This window comes from Fulmarus glacialis, unplaced genomic scaffold, assembly GCF_000690835.1.
Source record: "Fulmarus glacialis isolate BGI_N327 unplaced genomic scaffold, ASM69083v1 scaffold20093, whole genome shotgun sequence".
In the NCBI taxonomy this organism is placed as follows: Eukaryota; Metazoa; Chordata; class Aves; order Procellariiformes; family Procellariidae; genus Fulmarus; species Fulmarus glacialis.
The window spans coordinates 14,987-42,344 of NW_009205162.1; the positions used below are offsets into that span (position 1 = coordinate 14,987).

At 40.7% G+C, this 27,358-nt stretch overlaps 1 protein-coding gene across 4 annotated transcripts in view; it reads left to right on the top strand.

The window, feature by feature from the left end:
- Window positions 1-412: 412 nt before the first annotated feature.
- The window catches only part of RTN4 (reticulon 4), a 30,795-nt gene continuing 3,849 nt past the window's right edge, over window positions 413-27,358 (top strand). Inside the window, exons 1-4 of one of the 4 annotated variants that reach the window (XM_009575303.1) lie at window positions 413-467; window positions 1,290-3,740; window positions 18,558-18,765; window positions 21,560-21,698. In XM_009575303.1, coding sequence (XP_009573598.1) covers window positions 452-467; window positions 1,290-3,740; window positions 18,558-18,765; window positions 21,560-21,698 — 2,814 coding nt within the window. In that variant the 5' untranslated portion in view covers window positions 413-451. Of the gene's footprint in view, window positions 468-1,289; window positions 3,741-10,626; window positions 10,811-14,860; window positions 14,923-18,557; window positions 18,766-21,559; window positions 21,699-27,358 lie in introns of those variants that run through there. The other 3 variants (XM_009575302.1, XM_009575304.1, XM_009575305.1) reach the window with 3 other exon arrangements.

The window sequence follows — 27,358 nt, forward strand, 5'->3', positions numbered from 1 at the left end:
TAGTCGGTGTTAGGAGACCCTCTGACAAAGTGAGCTGATTAAGGACAGTGTGTCGGTGTCAATGGCAGGTGTTTTTTCCAGTGCTGGAGACACCATAGCTGCTTGGTAGTGTGGAAGTTTGGAGAACGAAAATAAAGAGTAGCTACTGTGGTGTATCTTATCCTAAGATTGGTCCCTGGCTTGGAGGGTGGAGAGCCCTCAGTTGCCTCCATGAAGATCCCATTGTAAATGGAGAATTCTGAGCATTGTCTCTCCCAAATTAACTGGCTTGTATCTAGTTCTGTGGTTCTTTGTGGGTGTAGATGTTGGCTATAGATCTGTTTTATTTACTGGGAACTGACTACTTGTGTGCTTTATCCCCTCTTGAACCTAGCCTTTATTTCTGCTGAGGTTATTTGTTTGTTTTTCAGATGAGACCCTTTTTGCTCTTCCTGCTACATCTGCGCCTCTGATGCACTCCTCTGCAGGCAAGTTCTTTCTGCTCACCTTTGTCTGAATACATCCTGCATTTCTGATCTGATCTCATTAACTCTTTCTAATTAGTCTACCTTTACTAAAAGTCAGCATGGGTCCAAGAATAGCCTCTATCACATTTTTCAGTTTTGACTTTTCAGTTGATCCGTTCAAGATTTTAATACGCATTCATTTCTTTACATGGTAAACTGTTTTATAAACAAGCTACAGCCATCTGTGAATTCTTGGACCCTTGATGTAGGAGAGAAGTTGATACTATTAACAGGTTAACACATCAAAGCATAGTTGCTTTACTGATTTAGCAGAAAGATTTAATCCATAGTAACTTTCTGCAATATCTTATATAAGTAAAATTTGTACCTGTAGTATTTATTTAGTGTTTTTTGTTAGCTACACTGTCCACCAAATTCCCATTTAAAAAAAAGCGTCAAAAAAGACTTCTTACTGGTATGCACAAGCTTACACACATACCCTCTCTCTGTCTCACCTTGCCACCCCACCCTCCCTCTCTCACTTTGTTAATATTGCCTGCTGTACTTGGATGCTCTGTACTTGTCTGGCATCTTCAGCTTTACTATGATCTTTGCGCTGCATAAAGTTGCTGCTTCTGTAGCCTCTTGCATACTTCTCTGCTAGAAGAGGTGAAATAGAATAGCATACTTTAACTGATACTTTGTTTTAATGGCTAATAGTATTTATGATAGAACTTGGAAGAACCTCTTGATAACTAACATCATGTGAACCTGTCATGAAAGTTTGCATTGACTGTAAGAGCACTTGCATTCTCTAACTTTCCTTTCTGTCCACGGTCACAGAAAAAGTTATGGACTTGCAGGAGCAGCCAGGTAGCACTAAGTCGCTTGGTCAAGAGGATTTTACTGCAGTCCCGCTTGATACTGCTCCTTCTCTTCCCTCCTTCTCTCCTATCTCAGCTGATCCCTTTAAAGAGCACGCAGCCTTTGATACACTCTCAGATGGATTACCTGCAAGAGGCATTTACAAAGAAAATGCAAGTGAGGTTTATAAAGAAACTATGGAAAATGCAAGAAATCCGTTTCTTGCAGAGGGGAGTGAAAAAGACATTTCAGAGATTAAATACTCGGAATCCCCATTTGCTAAAGCAGAAGCAGCCATTTTCTCTCAAGCTAAAGAAGAAACACAGCTAGAGGGCCCTAAAGAATTACCTAATCTGGAGAAAATGCCTGTGCAGCAGCTGAAAATGTCTCCAGAAACTCCTCAAGATTTGTTTGAGAAAAACGAGGAAGATCTCTTTTATAACAAAGACAAATACAGAGGTGGTGATCATGGTGAAAAAGGGGCATTGAAAGAAGACCCTGTTAGGAGGGAAGAATATGCAGACTTCAAACCATACGAGCCAATATGGGAAGTAAAAGGTGCTAGTCATGGATTGAGCAGCGTGAGAGAGGATGTTGGAAGTAAGATAGATGCCAAATTAGAAAGCAGTTTAGATGAGAGATATGGTGTAGATAAGCTGAATGTGCAGAAGGATTATGAAAGAGAGAGTGAAGGCAGCACTGAAGATCGCTCTTTCCCAAGTTCCCCAGAAGCTGTAAAAGAACCTTTGCAGACTTACATCACTTGTACTAAATTTGAATCTTCTATAAGTCCTGATGGTAACAAAGTCAAATCTCTTTCTCCACTAGAAGAAGGCGCTTCAGAAAATAGAACCGATGACGAGAAAAAAATTGCAGAAATGAAAGCTCAGACGAGCACAGAACAAGGTGATTTTAGCACTCAAGCAGTTGGCAAGCAGGAAGGTCAGGAAGCTGACTATGCTAAAACAGAAAGTATATCAACAGTGCCATCTGACACTGCAGCAAATATGCCTGAAGGTCTTACTCCTGATCTAGTACAAGAAGCATATGAAAGTGAAATGCATGATGCGGCATGTACAAAACTTGCTTATGAAACAAAGATTGATTTAGTTCAAACCTCTGAGTCAGTACAAGAGACTCTGAAACCCGCCACACAACTCTGTCCCTCATTCGAAGGGTCGGAAGCAGCTCCATCACCAATATTGCCAGATATTGTTATGGAAGCACCACTGAGCACTGGGACTGCCAGTGCAGAAGCATCTGCTGTGCAGCTCGAAGCTTCCCCATTAGAAACATTTATTCCTACTGCTAATTATGAGAATGTAAAAGAAGAGACTGAAAAACCTCCCTTATTCCAAGAGGCAGTGAATGTACCACTGACACAGGCCCAAGAAGCAAAAGAGGCATTAGCATTTAAAAAACCTGATCATGAGAGCAGCGCCAGTCCTGAAGATATAGAGACTCCATATATATCTATTGCATGTGACTTAATTAAGGAAACAAAGGTCTCTGGTGAATCTGCTTCTCCATCCTTTACAGATTATTCAAAGACACCGATAACAGAATGCATTTCTCAGGATATGCCTGAACACAAGGAACTTGTTGAAAAACTGTCTCCGCAGTTTGGAAAATCTGACTTGTTTAATAGCCAGGTGATACCTGACTTTACTGAGAGAGTGAGCGAAGATCCATCTCTCATCTTAAAAAGTAAATCGACTGAGAATATTGTAACTGATGATGAACATGAGGAACGACTGGTGGATTCAGTAGCTGCCACGGGCAAGCCTTATCTGGAGTCTTTCCAACCCGAACTGGACTCTTCCAAAATCATTGCTGCTCTGCCGTCTGAGCCAACACCTACAAAAATAGGCAAGGCAGAGAAGATACCTCTTCAAATGGAAGAGCTGAATGCTATGGCTTATTCAGCTGATGTATCTGTTGCTACGGAACCAAAACCAGCAGACAACAAAGCGCTCTCACCCATGGAGTCTTCCCCGGTCCCAGTGGAAGAAGACTTTGTGATGTTAGCTCATCCTAAAACAGCTCCTGAGTTTGTGGCAGAAGCCACTGACAGAGAAGTAATGCACAAAGATGAAAGTGAAGAGACCAGTAAGGTGATCCAAGGTGAGAAGAGGCAGTTGCCTTGCCCAGAGCTACCCTGTGATCTGTCTATAAAGACTGTAGAAGTAAAAGCTGAGGAAGATACTAATGCCTTGAAAAAGTCCTTGGAGGCTGTGGACAGAGAAGTGCCTGAAGTATCCATGACGTCCTTATCGGCCACAGATACCTCACCTTTATCTGTTGAAAAAGAGATAGTCAGTGTAGTAAAACCAGAAGCTTTTGAGAAGGAAGCTGAGCAAGAAGCTGCTTCTGTTAAAGAAAAAGAAAAACCTACTGCTGTATTTTCAGCAAAGCTGAATAAATCTTCAGGTAATCTGTGTATGCTGTCTTGCAGTTCACTAATCTGCATAATTCTTTAGCTAAACTTAAGCATGTCATGACTTAATCTTTTTAAATCACTTTCTGTAAACTTCTCTATATAGGCCAAGGGTAACAAAATGTTAGTGCCTTCACTTTTACCTTTTTCATATGTTGATTGCTTTAGTCCTTTTTTTTTTTTTTCTGCTTATCAGGGATGGACTCACTGTCTCCAGTTTTCTCCTTCAGTTCTCCTGCTGGTGATCTGTTCATACAGAAATAAGTCACTACTCGCTGCAAGCTCTTCTGTGGTTGTCTACAGACTGGGCATGAGGTGGCCTTCCAAACTTGCTCTTAGTATGTGATAGTAGGCCAAGGATGGTGTTTCAGTCTGCTGTGTGTACGTGATTTGAAGAGGCATTTCTTTCTTTTCATACACAGTTCAGACATCAGACTTTGAAACTTAGGAAAATACACTTGCTGCTACTGTATCTGTCTGGAATCTGGAAAAGAACCTGTGCATCTCCACTCATGTGACTTGCAGCTTGCATTAGATCAAGGCCAGTAGTTTAAAATAAATAGTACACATGAGGGAGTTTAGTATTCAGGTTACTAGGGAAGTGGCCATTAAGAAGTTGAGTATCCTGCAAACATTAAAATTGGTTTATACACAGCACAGATACTAATTTCCATTTTTCTTTTCAGGTGGGACTTGCACTTGTGTTGTTAATTTTTCTTCTGGTAATGTGTAGTTAAAGTAGCACAAAGTTGAGGGAAGGATAAGACCATCGTTGTGTTGGGTTCTGTTCTTTAAACTGAATGCCTCATGGAGTTCCAGCTCTCCTAGACTAGAGGAGTACTTTGCTTTTTGATATCACAGTACTCTGCTGCTACAGAAGTCTTGCACCGGAAGCATTCCCGCTAAAAACAGCTACTGCAGAAAGCACAATGACTCTGTTCTAAATAGAAAACGAAATGTTAGTTTGACTCGGCAGTAGTATATTTGTGCAGCAGCTGCAGTCTACAGTTCATAAAATACTACATTCCTAACGTATGTCTATTGCATCAAATGTATTTTGGAAGGGAATAACAGATGTATGTTGAGGGAACATCAGGGTGTTAGTGCAACTGAAATAGGGTTTGGAAAATAAGGTAGAAGATGTAGTTTTTATGTTTAATTTTGCATGATAGTTGCCATTCCTCCTGTCCTACCTCTTCAGTACATACAGGTAGGCCGAAAGGAGAGAGTTTCCCATTTCCTTTCTGATGAAATTTCAGTGATACCTGCACTGTTAAAACACTGTGTCTTTCGCTCCTTGTGCTCAGGCTTCCAGCATGTAGGACTGTCTAGAGAAAAGCTGCTGTGTATCTTACACTTCATGTCAAAGAGTTAATTGTTTAGAGATCAGACTGCTTTAAAAAAACCTGAACATTACACTTAGTATACTAGCTTTTTTGTTAGCTGTTTTAACAGGAAGCCTTTGCCGAGCGGTCTTTAATCATTGCATGGATGTAGCGGACTGGGGGTGGCAAATGCTGCCTTGGGAAGAAAGACTCTTACTTTGGGTCTGACAAGGACGCAGCTGCTGCTCTTCTGTCTATGGGAAACTGCCGGAGAAGCTGCACATAAAACCATTTGCCATGGCAGGAGAGGAGAGAGTTGAACGGTGTCTTCGTTCTGCCATCTGGTAGCACAGTGCTGGGACAGGGCATGCATCTGTCCAGCATTGCTGTCGGTTGAGGGGTCGGAGACGGGCCAGGCACAGGGCTGGGCTGGGAGTGTGGGAAACTGGGGAACTGTCTGCAGTCTTTCTGTCAGTGGTGTTTTGCTCACTCTGTAAAGCGTTGCAATTTTACTTTTTGACATGCTGTGTTGTTTGGGAAGAAAAATATATTTTTTTGCTTTACTCTGGAGGCACACTTTCTTAAAGCTAAATAGATGAGAATACTAACTCAAAAATGTGGTCCATTTTTTCTATTCCCCCCCGCCCAAATCTGTGCTGTTTACTTTTTTGCTCACTTCTGCTGCATTATAAAATACAGAACTGGACTTCTGAGACCTGCCTGAAGAGTCGAATGACAAGGCATGAACAAAATCAGTTGTTTGCTTTTAATATCATACTTCTTAAGCACAATGTCGAAGTAGCATCAAAGAACTAACACATACACTTGTCTTCCACACTCTCAGAAAGGAGGGATAATTTATCACAAGGCTGAGAAGTGCATGTGTTTGGCCTTCTAAGTCTACCTTTATTTGTATAGGGTTTTTTTTCTGTTTTCCCATCAGTGGAACTGAAATAGATTTTACTGTGCCTCAAGACTTCTGGAAATCAGTTGGTCTGATTGTATGACTGATGCTTGTTAAAACATTAATCTGAACTGCCTTACCTGGTGCACTTAAGTAAGCGTTCAAGAACCTTAATTTAACCTTAATGAAAGCTAACCTAAATGCCAACATATCTATGTGTACCTGAAAGTGTGACTTCCACCAGTCCCAGTGGGCTGCAGGGAGCTAACAAACTATAAAAGGGTTGCAGGTTTTTTTTTGTTTTTTTTTTTTTTTTTTAAATTCCACCACTCCAATAAAGCAAATGTAAAGCTTTGAACAGCCTCGTGGGTAGAATGGGGTTTGTTTAATGCTGCCCGGCAGACCCTTGGGCAACCTGTTTTATTTTGTAATGGTACCAGACCACAGGGACCTTGTACTTCATAGCTGCACAGATTTAAAGAACAAACAAATAAAACCAAAAAAACCCAAACCAAAACAAATTCAGAACTATAGTTAACTGTAAAGAAACCCCTCTCCTTGTAAGAAGCTCTTATTTATAACAACTTCAACAGCAAGTACCCCCCGGCAACACCAGCAATGCCTACTGTCTTGGATACAGTAATCCTTCTTTTTTTCCCCTTCCAGTTCTCAGTACGTGCGGTATTTGGCTTCCTAGCAGATAATCCTGCTGCTTCACTCTAACCAGACTTCAAAATATAAGTTTCTGATCTCCATAAAAATACTGCATATTAAGATGTGACTTCAGCGTGGATGTTCCCTGATCGTTCAGATGCTGCTGACCTGTCCCACAGCTTCTGCCCCGGCTTGGGCTGTGGGGTGCGTGCACATCATGACAGTGCAGCAGGGAGGGAGGAAGTCATCTTTTAAGGCGTGCGTATAAAAGAGGGCTTTGATGCCATCTACTGTTTGTAAATGAGCTGTAACTCCCATACACTGTGCCTTTCAGAGGATTGCATCCCAGGTTTGGGGAAACTCTGAACTACTGAAATTAGTTTAATATTCTTAGAGTTAAAAACTAAATATACATATGATGTGTCTTAGCCCTTATGTTGTACAGACTTTCTTCACTGATAACCCCTTCTTTACTTTTGGATAGAGATCATTAATTCTCCCAAATAGGCTAGAAAACCATGCTTTCCATAAATCTTTTTTTGATCGGTGGGATGTGGAGGATTTTGTATTACTGATTTACAAAATCAAAGTATATTGTAGAACCCCCCAAAATGTAAACCTCTGGCCACGACAGAAAGTTGTGTACCAAAATGCAACCACATTGGCAGTTTAAATCTCTCAATATATTCATGTTGAGCATTACAATAATATTTGAAAATGGCATTGAGGTCTTTACTATCAAGGCAGTCGGTTTCACAGGACACCCTTGTTTCATGGTTCTTTTGAACATCAGGCTCTGTAGACATTCATTTCAGATTAAATCTGACAGGTTTACAGATATCTTGTTTTCATATATGCTCCAGGGCACTCTGTAATTGAATTACAGAAATGCAGCTAATTACTAATATCTTACATTTCCTGGATTTTCCTGAGGGGGCAAATTCAAAGGTGAAGTCCAAGTGGGAAATGTGCTTTGAGAGGGTGGCTGAGTGGTAGTAATGATGAAGCTTTTCTTTTTACTCCTGAATCATGGGGGCAGAAATAAAATACTTCCTGTGGTTCTGTAACAGCAAACGAGGTCATTACAGTTACGTGAAGCTTAAAAGAAGTTAGAAACGGTGCCTTACACCAGTACTGTACCCATTTGGTTCATTTCTGTTAGTTTCCGTATTTGTAGTTAGTTAAATAGAGCCATTCAGCAGGTGGGAAGTGTTTGGTTTGGTTTTGTTTGTTGTTTCTCACTGGGGGAAAAATACCTTGGAATGTCTCTGGAGTTTCTTTCAGGAGCAGATTATTTGTAAAATATAACTTAATTCAACATAAAATCTTGATTTAATTTCATGTGATTGTATTCGTAGATTCTTTGATCTTGTTCAGGTCGTCTTTTACGCTACCAGGTAAATAATAATAAATGGAGACTTCTGTTCCAGGGTGGAGAATTTGCAGAGGAGTAGGAGGAGTGAGGAAAAAAAAAGTCCAAACACCCTTGAGTGAAATTTTTCTGAAGGAAAGACCTAGACCTGCTGTGTTTCATTAGAGCTCTCATGACGCCCCTATTGAGAGGCAAAGGCTTGTATAGCTAAGGCCACTAACAGAGCAAGGCTTTTGTTACTTACAGAGTGGCAAAATTATGGAGAAAATGGAGCATTTGTGATAAGTTATTAGCTCTCCCAGAAGCACAGATAGGCGGCCAGCATTGAATGAGGCTTCAGGCAAGAGCAGAATTAGGTAGTCATCGAAAGGCTCTTCTGTGGGAAGTCAGGAACGCTCTTCGGTGCAAAACTGCTGTTGTCAGTCCATCTGCTCAGGGTGATTTGATGACTGTGCAGTGAGTAAAGTACTCACCCTGCAAGCATGCAGCCTCTTTGAACGTAGGTGCGTTCAGTAGAACATGTTTAGAATTGATTGTGTGTGTTTTAGTTGTCTGGGTGACTTGATAATACCATCTTGTAAGTAGCCTGTTAGTTGGATAGTTTTTGTTTAAACGTTGGTGTAGAAACAGGCATGCAATTTCCCTGATGAAACAATAAAGCTCTTGCAGAAGTTTGTTGACAGCGCTGGTACTGAGTTTATATGTAGAATAGGGTTACATGGGTGTATCTCGCCTGAAATAAGAGCTGTGAGTACAGAGGGATACAGACTTCATTTTAGGTATCATTTGCATGGAGTGGTAGAGTGAACGTTGAGTATGCAAAGAGGAGGATCTTGAGGGCAGGGAGAAACTCCTGTGGAGGGAGTTAGTGGCTCGTTGGAGATGGGAGGATAGGGACTGGTAACGCAGCCATTCTCATGGCTGGGCTGCGTGTTTGACCATGTTTGGCTGCTGCTGATCTGCTGCATGTGTGGCTACAACAAAATGTCTGGTTAGGAATGCGTTGCATAAATGTGTTACTTTAAGTATGTAACATAAAGAATGTGAAGAAGAAATGAAAAGGCTTTAATTGTGTATCTTTAGAAATTTGATAATTAGAGGGAAGAACTTCCTGAAAGAAGTTTTTGACTAATTTAGTGACAATGCAGTCATCCAGACAAATGTGGGGGGAGAATCACAGATTTTGGTGGTTTCCAGTTGATCGTAAGAATTTCAGCTCAAAGACAGAAGCAGATTTTCAGACATGTTTTGTACTTTTTTTGTATAGTGCGACTTTTCAAATTTTCTTACGCTATATTTGAGTACATACTTCCCACTTCCCTCCTATAGTATGTGTTTTGATTTACCTGTTGAAATTGTGAATGAAATGCATATCTTTGTGTAAGTTAAAAATATATGTAACTGGTCTTGCTGTCAAAGGAGGCCTTAAATTTAAGTAGCAGTTGAAGAAATAACAAGGGCTTTCAGGTAACTTTGTGGTAGTCTTTCTCCATGTGAGATTGTCTGTTTTAATGAAAAGTAAAACTGTCTATTTAAGGACCGAATCAGAATCTCCATCCCAGCCAGTCTATAGTATTTTTGTGGAAATGTGTGAATGTCCTTTTCTAGTTCTTCAGAAGATGGTGTATCAAATTTTTAAGAGGTTTTGGAGCAATGCAGGAGAGTTTTTAGCATTTTATTGTCAGCCCCAGATATTAAGAGACTCCAGACTAGAAGACTAGTCATATTTTTTTGAGCAGGGATGGAACACAGAACGACATCATTCTCACAGCTCTTCTCTTTCAGATTGTGAGTTTCTAGTTTATGCTTGTCTCATGTCTGTACAATACTTCCTGTATGTTACTTTCTGTATGTTAGTAGTGTAAACTTTCAGGTTCCTGTTTTTATTTAAATGAAGGGAGCATTTAATTGTCAGGTCTGCAGCTGACAACAAAGGATACTGATGTAAAATAAAAAAGGGGAAGGTGTTTGGTTGTAGGAATTAGGTAGCGGGCGAGAGGACTGTTCTTCTCAAACCTCCGTTAAGATGAATAAATATGGCTGAGCAGTTCATAAGGACTAAAGATACCAGCAAAAAGACTTCTTGTGTTCCTCAGGAGCCTCTTGCTTTTGTTACAGGCACAGAAAGGGTCCTATTCTGTTTTCCTTCAACCTTTTTTTTAAAGGGAGAGGTGTGTTACAAAGATGTCTCTGTTAGTCTGCTGGACAGTCAGACATTTGTTTAAAAAAATTCGGGGAAGGCGTATATCCAGGAGATTTATGAACGTGTTTTAACCAGTGTTTGAAAAGCAATCTGTTGAAAGCTTGTCTGGTGACTACTTTTAGCTCCATCCGTTCTGAAAAGCTGCTTAGGGCGATTCGGCTTTTGTTCGCCTGCGCTGAGCCTTGCTGCGCTGGCATTTCCAATGCACTGGCGCTGCTCTGCAGGCAGAAGCCGGCTTCCTTCGTGCCGGTGGTTTCTTCCTCTGCCTTGCGTCTTTTCGGTTCTGTTGGCAAGCAGGAAGAAGCAAATGGCTGCACCAGTTGGGGATTGCATTTTAGTCTTGGTGCCGGAGCATTAGCAGCCTGGTTACACTCGCACTGCGTCAGTCGTGCTCCACACCCCGCGCCGTCAGCTGACCGGCCTCCTGCAGCACCAGTGCAGCAGCAGACTGCAGACGCTGCTGGGGAAGCCCATGTTTCCCATCCTGGGCTGTGGATTTCTTCTCTTGCAGCTGTCCTCTTGGTATGCATAATTGATAATCACAGCTGGAGGGTAGATCGTTTGTGGAGAGATGGACAGTCAGCCGAGCAGTTGGAAGGATAAGGGTATTTGTTCTTTCACCTTTTTTCCTTTTTTTTTTTTTTTAAAGCTAAAGATGCTGCGGGTTGTTTTTAGCAAATGGTGTTTGTAGCATGTATTTGATTGTGAAATGTATCTGAAGATGTAAGATCTATTTGTACTGTATGCAAAATTGTAAAAGCTGTAGGTTAAAATGGGTAAATATGAGCAATGCAGAGGAATAAATTATTTATGTAGGTGAAATAGCTTGTGTGACACTGCAGATCTTTTTCAGTCCTACAGAGCATATTAAAGAACAGCTTGTTTTGGTATGCACTGCACAAATACCAGTGTAGTCCGAATTGAGTTGATGTTCCTTTAAAATTTGTAGATTATTAGTCATTTAACAATACTAACCATTAACTTGAAAGAATGTAGTATCTGCAGTTCATATAGTTTAATAATTTTATGAGGAGAAATCGCATGCAGATTACAGCAGGGTGGTGGGGGTTTTTTTTTGTTTGTTTGGCATAGCATGTTTGGAGTCTACTCTTAATCATGTTTGCTTTGGATTTTTCATAATTCTGTTGGATTCTAGGTAAAACTGTGTCTGATTTTTCAGAATTTACAGCCATAATATCAAATTGTTTTAAGTAAATAAGTAGCTAACCTTAAATTAGTGTGGTTCTGACCTTTGTTCCTGTAACCACCAATGGGAGATCACCAGTGTAAATCTCTGTGGATCATTATATTAGTGCTCAGTATGTAAGAGTTTAAGCCTTATTTGAATACGTAATCTTCAAACTTTATCAACAAGACAAGCTCTAAAAAATTTTAATCATCTCTGGATACTTAAATATTTTCTTAAAGGGCCCTGTCACACTTGGTACTTGTACTTGTGAAGTTTTCCTCTTTTTTTATAACTGTTGTTCAAAATCTATGTTTTTTTCCACTTCGACAAAATTGCCAGCTGTCTAGAATCCATAGAATGCTCTATGAGAACCTAAATATGTAGCAAAAAAGCCCTGCAGGGGAAAAATCTTTGCGCCTGCAAAACAAGTTTCTAAAAGTTCTAATCTTTCATTAAAGGGCTGTAAAATATTAGGAAAAAATATTCTGCAGTGTTTAGTAATATGTTATTGATGTGTAACTAGTTTAAATGTGCAGCACTCCATACGTCAGGCCTGACATTCTTGGGGTTGGGGGGGAAAAAAAAAAAAGAAAGGCCCGACGGTTTTTGTAAAAATTGAAAGGCAGGTTTCCTTTGGGTATTCAGGCCCAATTTCCAGGTTTTCTTTTACGACCTGATGAGCAGGGTTGTTGGTGGTCTGTCCTTCGCTGCAACTGAAAGCAGATGTTTCTGTGCCTAGAATTTGAGGCCTTGAGAATAATGGAGTCTTTCCTGGTTTAAAATTAATGAATTGCCAATCATGAGCATGCCTGTACGGCACACTCGGGGGGAATACGTTAACCAGTGCAAGCCGTGCTGATACAGCTGCATGGTGGCCAGTAATGTGGGGTCTATGCACTTGGCTTCTTTGCAAAATGTAGATCTGGCTAGCGTGTAATGGCACTGGCGTCAAATGAACAAAGCCAACCTGAACCTGTCCTACGTGCATATTTTGTGCTGGTATAACTGTTTCAAGTAGGGTTTTAAATTCCTCTTCCCCCCTCTTTGTTTTTACATAGTGACATCCCCTTAGGTGGAGGAAGCTGGTTTAGTGCCTATTTCTCCCTCGGAGGAAGTCCCTACTGCCTTGAGGTTTGATTATAATTTAACTTGTAGAAAGAGAGTCTAAAAGAAAACGGAAGCAGAGCAAGAAGGTTTTCTGGGAAAGCAGAAGAGTCTGGTTCCTCTCCTTTTGCAACTGTTCTTGAAGCCTGGTTTAGTTTGCATTTGTTTCTAATGAGACGAAGATGCCTTGTTTCGTGTGTTCTTCCTTAGGTCAGGCTCCAGTGGCATGGAAAATGATGGGTAAAGTTCAGGGACTGATTACACTATTCATCTTGCCCCAAAATAAATATAGAACCAAATATTGCAACATGCTTCTTTCCATGCCAAAAAATAACCTTAAAAAAATGTAACGATCAAATCTAAAACCAGAGAAGAGCCAAAAGTATGGTTCATAGTTAGACTTTCCAACTAAAGCACTGCTTTCTAATTAATATAATCCTAAACTTAGTTTTGGTCTGCATGTTTCTTGTGCTACAGCTGTAGTAGTTAAGGAACCAGCATAGTGGAAACGGTATAACCTGTGGTATTGATTAATACCTGTGGTATTGATCATCTAGATAGGCAGGACAAAATAGGTTTACCCTGGGGATGGCATGACTTTAGCACTTTTAAAGACAGGCAGTCTTTACATGGAGTAATTGGTACTAAAATGTCTAACATTTATTTATTTAATTAATTTTCAATCATTTCAGTGAATTCTCAGGTTTTAATGGCTGAATAATGCTAATGGTGGGATGAACACCACAGCTATACTCCCAGGCTATGCCAGGATTGTTTTTTCTTTTAATTAATGTGCTGAAAATCTGTCTGAATTCTGGTTCAGATTAGTTAAATGCTGGAAGAGGTTGCATAGGCTTGTGCAGCCCTTGAACTTTTAAAATTTTTATCATGAGTAATCAGGGCTTTGGAATGGTTTTCCCAGTTCGTACATTGTGCGCAGATGCACGGGTATATGATTAAGTAGAAAGGAAAGAAAAATACTGCTTTGTCTCATTAATAATTGTTAGATAGTATTTGCATTTTTGAGGGACAATCTGGTAGTGTTGGATTTCGTTTTCATTCCAGCATGTACTTTGTGAAATCTGTATTACTTTTTCTTGCTAGGTATTGAAGGGCAGATGTGCCAAACCTGAAATGCATGTGATGCAGACTCGTTTTCTGACCTTTGGGATCCAGTTAGACGAGCCTGTCAGTCCCACTGGACGTGTGCCCCTCCTTTGTAATGTCTGTACCTAGGACAGGGAAAGCTCTGTTGGTTGAAGTCAGCTCCACGTGCTTGGCACCACATGCAGTCATGCTATAACCACCCAGTTTTACCAGCCTGGGGTTGTTTTGTTGTTATTGACTTGCAACAAGGTGGTCAGGGACCAAACTGGCTTCCAACGCATCTGATCAGGGTAAAACGAGGCTTGAATTCTGTGGCCCAGTCTGTAAATGCTTCTGCTTAGGATGGCCACCATGATTTTAAATGGTCATTCTGATGTGGGAAATCTTGAAAATGCCAAACCCCAGTCTACTAATGGTGCTTGTGCTTGGCAGACTTGGACCACTGGATGGGTTGGTGGTTTCTCCTTGGGGTTGGTCTGTCTCCAGCTGGAGCTGCCCCACACTGGGCTTGACCAGGCTTTGAAAGTGAAACTGCAGGGTCAGATCTTGCCTGCTCGATACTCTGCATAAAATATCAGTGGCAACCCTGAAGATGACTGTCATGTGTAAATATGAAGTTTATTTAGCATAATGGGAAAATGCCTCTCTAAACAGAAATTAACAGCAATTTGCCTATTTGTGGTCGTGGTCTAGAGTTAATTTTCTTCATAGCAGCCTGTATGGTGCTATGGTGACAGTTGTCACCGTGCACTTCAGATGCATTTGAAAGCTGCCCACTCTCAATACTTCTGTGAAATTTCTGCATTAGTACAACGCTGGCTGTTCTTAAATGGATCCAGAAAAGGCTCTTACTTGTGCTTCTACACTATTTTTACTATTATTCAAAGAATATAAAGAATTTCTGCTTACCTTTCAGACTACAGAAAGGTTCCAGTGTAACGGCCGTTGTTCATACAGCGTTTGTAAATCGTACACTGTTTGCGTTTTTTTTAACCTTCCTTCTGCTTTTATACAAACAGCCTTTCTTTGGCACTGAAACCCATTTTTTGTTTGTTTCTAAATACTGGATAGAGAGCAGTTGTCCATTGTGAAGGCGAATCTCTCGCGCCGCAGCTGCATTCCAAGGACTTAGCGCAGAGGCAGCCATTGGTGGGGGCTGGCGAGGTTTCGCGCTGGCTGGCGGCGAGGCGAGGCGGCAGGCAGTTGCGTCTCTCTGCCGACCTCCGAATGCCCTAGCAGGAAGTGAAAAGGCTCTGGGTAGTCAGCTGTGCAAGATCTGGGTGCATGCAGGCACACTCAAGATGGATGCCAAAATGGGTTAGTCCCTTTTTCTTGGTTTTCTTTAATAGGCGTGAATTAATCTCGCTTGTAGATCTCGAGGCTTTTAATTTCTTTTTCTAAAAAAAAAAAAAAAAAAAGAGAGGGTGACTTGGTTCAGGTTTTTTTAAAAGAGGATTTTCGGGTTAAATATATTAAGCCATTTATTTTTGTCGTCAAAAAACAATATGAATTGTTCAGTTTTAAGTTAAATGTCGGTGAAAGAAAGAAAAGACTTAAAAAACCCAAAAAACGAAAAACAAACAGTGATAAACCTATCACGGCACTTGCTTTAAAAGCAAAATGTAATTGGATGAGTTCTGCATGTAAGGCACGGATGCTAGCAGTACTATTTTTAGACGTGCCAAGTGACAGTTCGTGCTTACCAAATGTAGGCAGCTGTTCTTGCTTTAGAATAGGCCTGGAATACTTGCATTAAATGCATGAGATTGTGGTTCATATTGTAGAAAATAAAGCTTAAAACGGTTTCCACGAGGAAAGATACTGCTTGGCAGGGCTGTTCCTGAGAATTGGTGGGGGGTTTTGTTTTTCTGGGTTGTTTTTTTTTTTAATCTGCTGTGAATATCTTGTGTATAAGTTAAAGCCAGAAAGCTTCTTCTAGTAATGCTTTTAATCTTCTCTTTTACTTTAGAAAGAAATGCAAATACCTGTTTCTGATCAATTGGAGAATATAAATCAGTTTCATCATGTACTCTCTTGGACTGAAAATTACAAATCAGTTTTTCAGTGACTTTTAACACTGAATTTCCCTTGGAGGAATTTACAATGAAACGAGATACGTATGTCTCTGAGGCTGGTATGGTAGTTCTCCACATGGAAGTGGAGACAGAGCGAGGAAAAATGCTTCTTGTGCAGCTTAACTCTGGTCGGGGAGGTCCTAGCTGGGAGGGATCTTATTGATTAATGAGAACAAAAGACTTGAAGATGGGTCGCTGGAGGCCATTTGGCATTTGTGGTATGATTTAATTCCAGCAATTTACCTTTGTTTTTTATGTTTTGGGAACGGTCAGACAGATGAATTGCTGTCTTTACATTCCTTATAACTGGGTTCAGGTATAATGCATTACTGCTTGTAATGAGTGATTTCCTATGAAGCAGTAAGAACCCACTATCAGTGGAGACGCTTTAAAACTGTGTTACAGAGGAGAGAATATCTCATTTACAGAACTAATGCTATCTGCAAACAGAGAGGAGTAGGGCTTGTACTTCGTGTGTCACGTGATATGGGAGCAGCACCCAAATTCGAATGTATGGATGCTCAAATTGCAGCGTTTAAAAATAAATATAGTTTCAGTATTTGAAGCAAATACTCAGAAAGAAATGAGTTTTTTCAAAGATTTCTTGCATGATTTAGGATCACAAAATTCACCAACTTTTTTTGGCAAGACTGGTTTTGAAAATCTCACCCAGGTGTTACGGATACTGGGAGCTCAATTTAGTTTACAGTTTACAATGATTTTTAGGTCAAGCTCACAATTTCGTTTGTAAGCTCCTTTTACATGCTAAACACCTTAATGTAGGGTGTACAGAGACACTAATAGACACGTTTGTGATTCGAAGCAAAGCCAAAGAAACCAAATAAAATGTTAAATTCAGGGATTATAGCCCATACAAAAGGAATTCTACAATGACTTGATTTTCGTTGGTTGTTTGATTTTTACAAATATTAAAAAAAAGTAGTCTTGCTTAGAGCTTCATTTGTTTGGCAGGGAAAATAGAAGTGCAGCTTTGTAACATGAGGAGACCCAGCGGAATAACAGGTCAGCAGGGTGCATGGATAGGTTGGGCTGCAATTTGACGAGGACTTTAGTTCTGAGAGCAGGAGTGTCACCTCCTTTGGTTGGCTGCTCTATCTCTCACCCCATATGTTTGTGGGGTCACATGGTGAACCACATCCAGAATCTGATCTGGCTGGCTGCTTAGTTTTTATTTTATTTTTTTTGGTGCAGTAGTTGTCCGCGGCACACAGAAAACCAGGCTGGTTCTGTGTGTGGCCATGCAGAGGAAAGGAGTGGGATTGAGTGGTGGTGGAGGGGTGAAGCTGTTTATTTCCACAGCAGTTTTGGTTTATTACAAATTTAAGGTGTTCATGCAACTGTAACCTGATTCTGTCTGTAGAGCTTCAGCAAATTTCTGCTGAAACGTGAATTAAGTATTTGGATAAAGTATTTTGCATTATGAAAATGGCGGCTTTAGGTTTCTGACCAGGGTTCTCATCTTTCCAGCGCCTGCTGCTCAGTACAGCTTCCCTACGGAAATAATTAGGAAAGGACTTCAGCTTCTGAAACGCTGTGGAGTTGCACCATAGCCCCAGTGGCATTTTCATGTTGCACCTACAAAGGGATTTTGCGGACTTTGCCCTACAGAGGCTGCTAAGTCTTTAATGTTGGTGCCTTAACCACATTTTCATCTGTAAGAAATCATTGTAAAATTTTATTATTTAATTTTCTTTTGCAGTCATTCAGAGTAAGAATCTGTTATGAGTTTGTGATTGCTATTTTACAATTAACTTCGGCGATGTTTAGGATGAGATGGGATTGCCAAGCTTGTGTTGTAATAATTTTTCTATCATTTATTTTGAGTTCTGTATCTAAAAATTCTTACGTTATTGCTATTAACAAGCAGTTTTGATGCAGAAGAGGAATTTGTTCTTGTGAAAATCTAATCAGTTGTGGAAGTAGAAATCATGAAGAATGAGTTTTATTGGGTATCTCACCGTGAAGTATAAAACTTGACTAGATGCCCCTGCCCAGTTCTGTATTCAGCAATGGAGAATGACGTTTGCAGATTTCGTGAGTTCAGTAAGGTAATCAGCCGGATGCAACTGCACCTCAAAACAAATCTGCAATGGATGTACTAAGCCATTACCTATGACTTGTGCAAGGGTGTAGTTTACTTGAAACAGTGATGCTAAAAATCGCATAATACTGTGTTCTCTCCTGAGGGTTGCTTAAGGAAAAAATAAACTTGGTTTACAAATGAAGTATTTTGCATTGTAGCACAGCAGATTTAGCCTGGATTGAAATTTCAGTGAGATTATTCCCTCTTGATGGCTCAGTCTGTCACCCATAATCAACATTATAAACTCCCATGGGAATGTCTTCAGTCACAAGGAAACAAAATGAACAGTTAATGAGTCTTGAGCAGTGCCTTTGCCTCTACCAGACTTGCAAAGATAAAATGGTTTAGAGATCTGTTAGTGTCTTGTCGTTTGTCCTAATGGGGAATTGGAATCAATCTCTTCAGTGAGTGACCTCCACAAAATCCACAAAAATAAGATGAAATGAAGCACAAACTGCTGTGGTTCTGGTGCAGAATACAGTACAGCAGTTGAAGAGATTAATTCTGACATTGCTTAAGGGCAGAATTGTTCTTAAATTGTAGCAATTACATTTGAGGTAATCCTAATAAGAATAATCCCAATAATCGGAAGTCCAATGCAAAATCAGTGCTAAAATAACCTATTTCTAGTTGTAATTTCAGCTCTGGTTTGACAGTGAGATCGCGAGTTCCATTCTTGATGACTCTCAGCAGTCAAACGAATCACGTTTTACTGTTTTCATATGGATGCAAAAGGTACCTTGTTCTAATTTCTTACCTTTTTTAAATTTTAGTTGTTGACCTCCTTTACTGGCGAGACATTAAGAAGACAGGAGTGGTGTTTGGTGCCAGCTTGTTCCTGCTGCTTTCATTAACAGTGTTCAGCATCGTGAGCGTGACAGCTTACATTGCCTTGGCCCTGCTTTCTGTGACGATCAGCTTTAGGATATACAAGGGAGTTATCCAGGCAATCCAAAAGTCTGATGAAGGCCACCCGTTTAGGTGAGATTTTTCTTTTAATTGAGAATAAGTGTGTTGTTTTGGGGAACAGCAGTATTGGTGCTGTTAGAAGCAGTAGATGACATATGCCGTAATATGTTGCATAATAATGTAAATAGTCTCTGTACTAAAAAATCTGTAACCCAGCCTATGACTACTCTTCTTTCAGTTTTTCTCAGTAGGCATACACAGCAGTAAAGAAAATGAATTGAGCACTTGGTACGGGGGATTTCCCTGGGAATGCTAGGGTATCTTAAGTTACATTAAAAAAAAAAATCTATATACTCCAATCTAATGGAGTAATATATGCATTCTAGAATGCTATAGTCTTCAGAATGTGAACCAGTGGCCAATGATGTACAAAATTTTAAGATTATTTAGGAGATGCGGTACTTTAATGCAATATATTTAGAAAAAATCAGAGTAAGTGTAGCAGAGGATACTTTTATCTTTTTGGAACTTTTTTTTTAAGAATACTCTTAAAACTTATGTTTTGGAATGTAGCAGCATAGCTGTGTTCTCCACATGCAAGGCTGCCTTGTCATCAGCAGAATCCAGGTTCTTTGCAGCCTGCACAGATCAGAAATCCAGAAACTTGGACTCTGAATTCCAAGGCGTGAGGAGTTGAATCACAGAATTAATTTAGGTCCTCAAAGAGGACCTCTGAGCTCTGTGCTTTAAGTGATGAGCTAAGTCCTTGGGGCATACCGTGTGTGCACTTCCTTGCAGTGTGGGAATATGGTATCCGTGGCATTCATCCTTTCCTGCGTAGAGTACAGTGGTGCCCATTATTGCAGAGCTGCGTCTTAAGAGAAATAAGAACTTATTAATGTCTTAGAGTAATTACTAAGAGTGCATGTTTCCTGTTTCCATACCAGCCCTATCCCACACTGCTCAGACTTGCTTCTCTCCTTTATTAATCAATGAAGTGGTTCAATCTCAATTTCCCTTGCACCTTTCAGAAACTCCTGCTTGCCCTCCTATTTACAGCTCTCTTACTAATTTTGTGGTGTTTCCAATTATTCTCATTCTCTTCCTCTCATCTTCAGTAAGGCAAAGTAAAATATTTTCTTGGGTTTACCTCCATTCCTTCCTGACTATGTGTAGTGGCTCATTTACCCAGCTGTGGGACAAAACTCTGGAAAAAAAGGAGTATTTGCTTTCAAGCTTAGATCTGATATTAAAAAATACATCTGAACAATTGGCAACAACATTCAATATAGCAGTATGAAATATATATCTTTTGTAAACTAAGTTTTTTGATTGATTTTTTTTAACCACCAAGCCTTGTATGGCCGTCCTTATTCACCCTCACTAGGGTGAATAATTCCCAGTTGGAATCCTGTTTGCTCTGTCTACCCAGTAGTGCTCTTCAGTATCCAAACAGCAGTTTACCAGTTAAGTTCTTTCTTAGCAAGATCAAGCAAAACTTGTTCTACCTGTCCCCTTTCTGCACTTTATTTCTAAAAATACTGATATTCATAAGAAGCTTCCAGACATTCTTGTCCAACGTACCTGGTTGCTTACTTTTTATATGTGTAGCTTCAACTACAAGAAGGATATGTTTACTTGGATTTAGTTTGACAGTGAAGAGCACATCCATGAGATCAATTTAATTTCTGATTCAGGTACTGAATGTCTTGCTGATGAGTTGAGAAGGGTGTACAGATTCAAGCCAAGCATGCATAGCAGAATGTAGCCTTGAAATGGCCGCCCTCTGTAGTTACCGTTTGAAGTATTTTAATTTGTTTTGGACTTGCCACAAGGCCATGTTTAGCTTTGCCTTAAATGACATGCATAGGAGCCTCCACTGTGGGTTTTTTATGTTTAAAAAAATCAAACAAAACCACCCCAAAGCAGAATTCCCCCTAAACAAAAGTAAAAGTTTAACAACTGTAGTAAGTGTAAAATGAGTGCCCTGTTACAGATGTGCTGCATTGCTCCTTCTCCTTCCAACATGCAAATTAGATAAATAAATTACTCTATATTTAAAGAGTCTAAATTGCCATAGCCACTGCAACTACAGGTAAAAGTTGCAGTGTAGTGGAAAGAACACTTAACCACATAGGAGCTTAAATCTAGCTGTTAAAAGAAACTGCTGTCACTAACTGTAAGAAATTTTAGCAAATGATTGAAAAACTTGCTCATTTTCCCATACCTTAGTGTGTTTGTTACAGCTTAATGGCAGTTTCAGAAGTGCTTTTGTAGGATTTTTTCTGCTTGTGAAATGTAGGAATCTCCTAGAGTATTAGGCCGCCTAATACAATAGCAAAAACAGAGAATGACACCCCCCCCATACCTCCCCAGACGGTCTGTCTCTCATTTTTTTAAATAACACATTGGCCTTACTAGTGCAATAGATGACAGCATGCGCTGAGGAGTAGGAAGAGACTTCATAGACCAAGCAGCATATGTGTCAGTGGTGCTGGACACGGTTTTGGCCACTCACTAGCCTCTGCTCACACACACACACTAGCCAGCGCACCTTTTTGCCTAGTCAAGGTGGGACTGTGTGTGTGACTCAGTAAATGCACTAGCACAACATAGCAGTAAGAAAGAAACGTTCTGTTCTTTTCTTCTAAGGGGTTGTGGGGGTTTTTTTAAGGTTCACTTTCACCTTCTAAGAATAACTTAGGTTAGTTCTGTTCTATCCTTTTGGCATTCCTCATACGGTGAGGTTTTTCTCTTTATAAGGTAAAAAGAACCTATGTTGATGCTGTATATTTAACATATAACGTGTTGATGCTGTTTGGCAGCACTGTTACAGTAAAGTTTCATAAGCTCTTCTTTCTTGCAGGGCTTACTTGGAGTCTGATGTAGCTGTGTCTGAAGAGCTTATTCAGAAATACAGTAATGTTGTGCTTGGTCACATTAATGGCACGGTCAAAGAGCTGAGACGTCTCTTCCTAGTCGATGACTTAGTTGATTCTCTGAAGGTAAGTTTACTTCAGCTGTAGATACAGCAGCCTTGTGTAAATAGATTCCTTGCTGACCTGGCTTAGCAAAGCCTACTAGTCCTTACAAACTTGAAGGAACAATGGCATCTTTGGCTCCGTATAAGTAAATATTGAGTTTTAGTTTGCTTGTTGGACGTACTAAGCCTTTTTGTTTTTCAAGAAGTATAGTTTTCTGTTAGCCACACTGAATTGAATATAAAGTGCTGCATTTAGTAATAGAATGGGTAACTTTATCTGTACTTTGTTTTGACAGTATAATAAAAATGAGTGGAAAACTGAAATAAGTTCTGGCTGCATGCAGTTCAGCTGTTACACCTCCTCGCTGGTGCTTAACGGCAGAAATCTTTTAAGAAAACAAGACATCGGGCATTCAGAATTTGTTGCTAACATACATCTCTCCCTCTTGAAAAATCTATGTTTTGGACTAGACTGGCACAGTCTGGTTTTGTTTTGTTTTTCTGTTTGTTTCTGTACTGAGACTAGCAAGTGGTTAGTGTACAGTTACTTGCCTTAACAGTCGGCGTTCTTGGGTCCACCTTTTTGCTGGAAGAGTGGGGACCGAGTGGTGCCCTTGTTTTGCTAGGAAGGCGGGAAGGTGGACACCTGGTTCAGTCCCTGGATTTGGGTGTGAATAGGTGCTTCTTTTAGCGATGCAAATTACTGAAATGGGTTTTGCAAGTTACTCTATCTCAAGTGTGCAGTACTGCCTAACAGATATCTTGAATATGTCCAAGTAGTATTTAATGGGATTTATTGAAGGTGGCAGAGCAAAACTGATAGTGAAGAACAATAATTAAAAAAAAAATTGGCTGAAAACCCTTCAGTTTTGTTCTGTGAGAATTATATTCTCTCCTTTCAAGCTAATCGCCTTTCTTTGTTTTTCAAACAATTGTTTCCTTTACTGAGTACAATGTGTTGTCCATTTCTTTTTCAGTTTGCTTAATCTTCTTGAAATAAAGTTGCATTTATCCTCCAGTAAATCCCTTACTTAGTGCTTTGTAAAGTCCTTTGAGTTGTTGTGAGGTTGGGGGAAGGAGTTTCTAGTGAAACTTGGAGAAAAATAGGAAGGCTGTAAAAGTCTTTGTTGTATTTGTGGAATAGAAATTGGAGGCAGAGCTCAGGATCTTACCCAGAGTTTCTAGATCCAGTTTCTCATTATGCTCCAACTTAAACACAGAGTTTGTGCCGGAAAAGTTGCACCTGATGCTGTGCAAGTCTCCTGCAGTAAGGGTCCTTTCCCTCTGGAGAAAGGAAAGATTATAAGGCTGTCTGGTTGTTACCCAGGGTCTGCTGCTCGTGATAAAGATTCGTTTTCTTAGAAGGGAAAATGGGATATTGGCCCGGGATTTTGTGCAATAATCTTCCTGCTCCTAAAAGGTTGTGCAGTAAAAGTATTTTTATGAGGTGGCTGTGCATTCTTATTTTCTGGTCATTTTTCTGGACGTGATTGGTACTGCTGCAGTCATTTTATGGCAAAATAAGGCCGTTATTGTCTGTGCCTTGCCAGTGTTTCTGCACAGGGATTGCATTTTGGTGGCTAAATCCTCTCACCACTGCCCATGCCTTCATGCTTAAGTGACCAAGTACTTAGGATTCATCTCTGCAGCATCTCAAGGCCACAGCCTTGACCAAAAGAATTACTGTTACATGGCTAGAATTGCATTTTGAGAACTTAAACTTGGTGTGCGAGGGAGAAAAGGAACGTATTCTTTGTTTATTGTGTTTTTTAAGAGCATTGAGTTTCAGTGTTCAAAGAAAAGTTACTTTGCTTAAGTTGTGTTTGGATCTGATTAAACAACATCGCAGAAAAACTTGCAGTCACAAGGTCACTTGTATTTCTTTAATAATTAAGCCCTTTGTGGTATGTTCCTTCATCTGAGTTATAAGAATTTCCACACCATTTGTTTAGAGATCACAATCCCTTGCAGTAAAGGAAAAGGAAGCCGTCAACAGCCAACTGGTGTTTCAGTTAACACTGTTTTAAAAATTAGGCATTTCAGAGGAATTATGTTAGAAGTAGAGTTAATACCAGTCAGAATGTCTTCAAGGCACTCTAATCACTTTTAAAATACTATGGTGATATAGGAAAGATATGTTTATTCAGCTGAACTAATTCATTTCCCCTCTCTTCTTCTGACATTTCAAATGTTTTAAGTAGGTTAATTAGTCTAATTTATGGTAGTTGGGAGCAACCCTTATATGAAACCAGTGAATGTCAGGGGAGTTCACAAGCACAAGTTACTGATTTTGAAGAGTTTGTGCTTGAGGAGAACATTTAAGATGCTGGGGGTTTATGTAATAGAACAGCCCTGGTTTAAAAAAAATAAAAATACCTTGGCTCGTGTAGTTTAAACATCTTCACTATAGGAAACAGCATGTTTGTGTATAATTAAAGTTACAGAGCTTTAGCGTAGAAAATGTCTGCAGGTCAGTTTATTGTACGTAATAGTTCTGGCTGTAAAATCTGTCTTGTTAAGATTTTTTTCTTTTTTATTAAACAATGCTTCAGCCATGGAAGTCTTAAAATGGACTCTAAATATTTATGCAGCATGAGGAGAAGTTCCTCACAGCTCTTGAGGAGCGATTCCAGAGGAGCCCTTGCCAGAGAGTCCCAGGAGAAACTGCACTTTGTCCTGGTAAACAGCGATGTAGTGCTTCACCCCCAGCTGCGCAATGGTAGCCGTTCCGACACTGTGGCACAATTGCTTTCAATTTGTCATTGCTCAACTGGTGTTTTGAGAAACAGAGCTCTTTGCTGTATTTGAACTATTTTATTGTAAAGAAACGGATATATGGACATTTCTGGATTTGCCATTAAGTTGCAGTATGCTTTGGGTACTGGGGAGTCATTAATCGTTGGAATGAGGTAGGCAAAAACTTGATTCAGTCCATCAGATATACTGGGTTTTTTACTGGTTTACATATCATTGTAATGTTCAGGCTGAGCTTGGGCCCTGTGCTTTCCTCCTGTCCCGAGTGTATGAGAAGAGCAACATTATCTTTGTAGATCAGTCCTGGGTTGCCTTCTGCTTTTTTTTTGTCTTAGAGCTTTAAGTGTTCAGACGTGTTTCAGGTAAGCCTTTTTGCATTTGTAAAGTTCTCTGAGTTTGTCTCATTTCTAAGGAAATAAAGAGAGCAATACAAAATAGAGACCAACACGTAAATGTGGGATTGAGATCAACTCCACTTAATCCCGGGAGTGTTGTTCTAACTGTCAGAAGTGTGTGGAGAGAGAAGGGGTTGTGGGAGGGGGGTTCTGAGGTTTTTGCTGAACTTCCTTTGCTTTGGTAACCCCAGCTTTCAAAGTGGCTGTCCCTTACTGACGCGGCAGAGAGAGGGGTGGTCTTGCTGGGCTCAGTGGTTCCCTCTCCCGCCCAGTGTGAATAAGTGAAGTGGATTAAAAACCGGACGCGCAACACAGTTCGTCGTTAGACCCCAATGCTGCTCTGGACGGACTTTAGGAGAAGGAAAGCCTGTGTCAGTCAAATGTTAACTCCTGGATTTTGATCTTTCTTGGGCCATAAATTCAATGCTCACTAAATAGGATGGGATAGTTGTGATAATTGGTGGACTTTGGGATTGTTTCATATCTGTTACCCCTCTGCCTACATAAACTCACATTTTCTGACTTGGTCATAGTCTTCAGCAATATTACTAAACGTTCACCTGACCAGGGTGGTGCTTAGCTTCGGCAATCGTGTTCATGCAGAGAAGATCTTGGATAGCTGTCAGGATGCTTTGCTGTGTGTGCTTGAAGCTGGCATATTTAGTTTACTGAATGCACAGCCTGCAGGAGAATGGTTCTGAATCATCACAGACTTGGGGGCTTTTTGCTGTGGTTGTAGTTGTCAACATTCCTCCCTTCGCTGGGGAGGGGGAGGTGCTGCACGTACAGACTTGCTCTGAAAGGAAAGTATTTGCTCTGTTAAAATGTCTTGTGCAAAGAGGCAGGCAGCCAGCTCTCGGCCTGGCATTGCGGAGAGCAGAACTGGGCCAAGGTTTGAATGAATCATGAGGGAGTTTAGAGAAATCTGCTTTATTTTTCTTGATAAACCTGCCAAAATCCTTCAGTGGGAATGCAGTTGATGGTAACATGGCAGCCTTGTCTGAGGGTTAACTTTGTGCCTCTGGTGCTGCTTGCGTCACATCTAGAAAGAACTGACAGATAAAGAACTGCATCATTTGCAATTAATCCTACTGAATTTTGAATGGGATCAGCTTTGAATGAAGCTCGTGAAGTAAACTTCATTTCAGTACAGAGGTCATGCAATTGAACTTGTATTGATTGTCATGCCCTTATCTTATTGCTGGCTGTTGATTTCGTTTGATTTGGATATTTTGCATCTTATGAGAAGCTAAAAATGGGTGTTTGGATGCATAACTTCTGAGTAACTCAGCTGCAGGCTAGATCCTTGCCCACACCCACAGTCCTTCAACATGCTTTTTTTTCTCTCCAGTGCTTTGTACCCATCTTTTCCTTGCGTGTATCTCCTGCTTATTGGAGTGCTTCACCTTCGGTTGTTAACTGTGCCCAGATCTTCTCTCCCTGATGCCAGCAGCAGCCTCCACGCCATGTCTGTCCGGCTGTCCGGTGTTTTGCAGTGTCTTGCGCAGAAAATAACCAGACGTGCTTAGTTTATTAAAGGGCTGGGCACCTCGTCTGTGTGCTCTGCACAATGCAAAGCGTAATTCAGTGCTTAGCAAGAAATAAGCACCGGTAAATCCACTGTGTCTGACATCCAGATCCTGGCTTCTGCTCAGTTCCTTACGGGCTGTGCAACACTAGAAGAAACGGGCTGATTTTTCTTGGGGAGGAATCCTACACAGAAATAGAGCTGGCAGCCTTCGGCCCCCTCCCACCCGGTATAGGTCAGAGGTGTGCTTGGGACACTCTCCACCTGGCAGAACGCTGAGGGGCTTGAACTTGTGGAGATCTTTGTGTAGAGCTAGTGAAGCGGAGCGGAACCTGTACACAACAGGGGAGCTGTGCAAGTGCAGTCAGCAGGGTGGCGGTGGGGGAGGAACAGGGTCTGGGTGCGAGTTAGGGGCTGGGATACGGAGCCAGAAATTACGGCAGTGTGTGAGGGTTTAGGTGTCTGTTGACAGAAGGGACGACTTTGCTGTTGAATTTGTCTCTGACTTCCATTTTATGGCACTGTTGACTTCTCTCTTTCCTGAATTTTTTAGTATCCAAAGCTCCTATGTTTTTTTAAGGAAAAAAGTCAATTACGCCAACCTTGCCGTGTTACCTTCCAGAAGGTTTTTGCCCCAGTGTGACAGAAACCTCTGCCTAGTCCAGTCAGTGGTGCATTGAGACCTTTGCTGAGCTGAAGCGTGATTGTGATAGTTTGGTGCTGTCGTTGGTGCCACAGCCCCGGAGTGGATGCGCTCGTATGTTGGCTGCTGGGCTACCACTCAAACAAATGACTTGCTTTCTTTCTGGCTTTGTCACCGAGCGCTGTGTCATGCGCCAGCCCTTTAACCTCTCACTTGCCTGTCTTGTTTCATCTCTTTGAAGGGTGGGAGGTAGGAATTGTGGTTGCCCATCGTTACCAAACCCGGGATTGGAAGTGCTGTATGAACGCAGAGCGCGTTGAGCAGTCGCCGAGTCCTAACAGCTTTTGGTCACTGCTGACTTG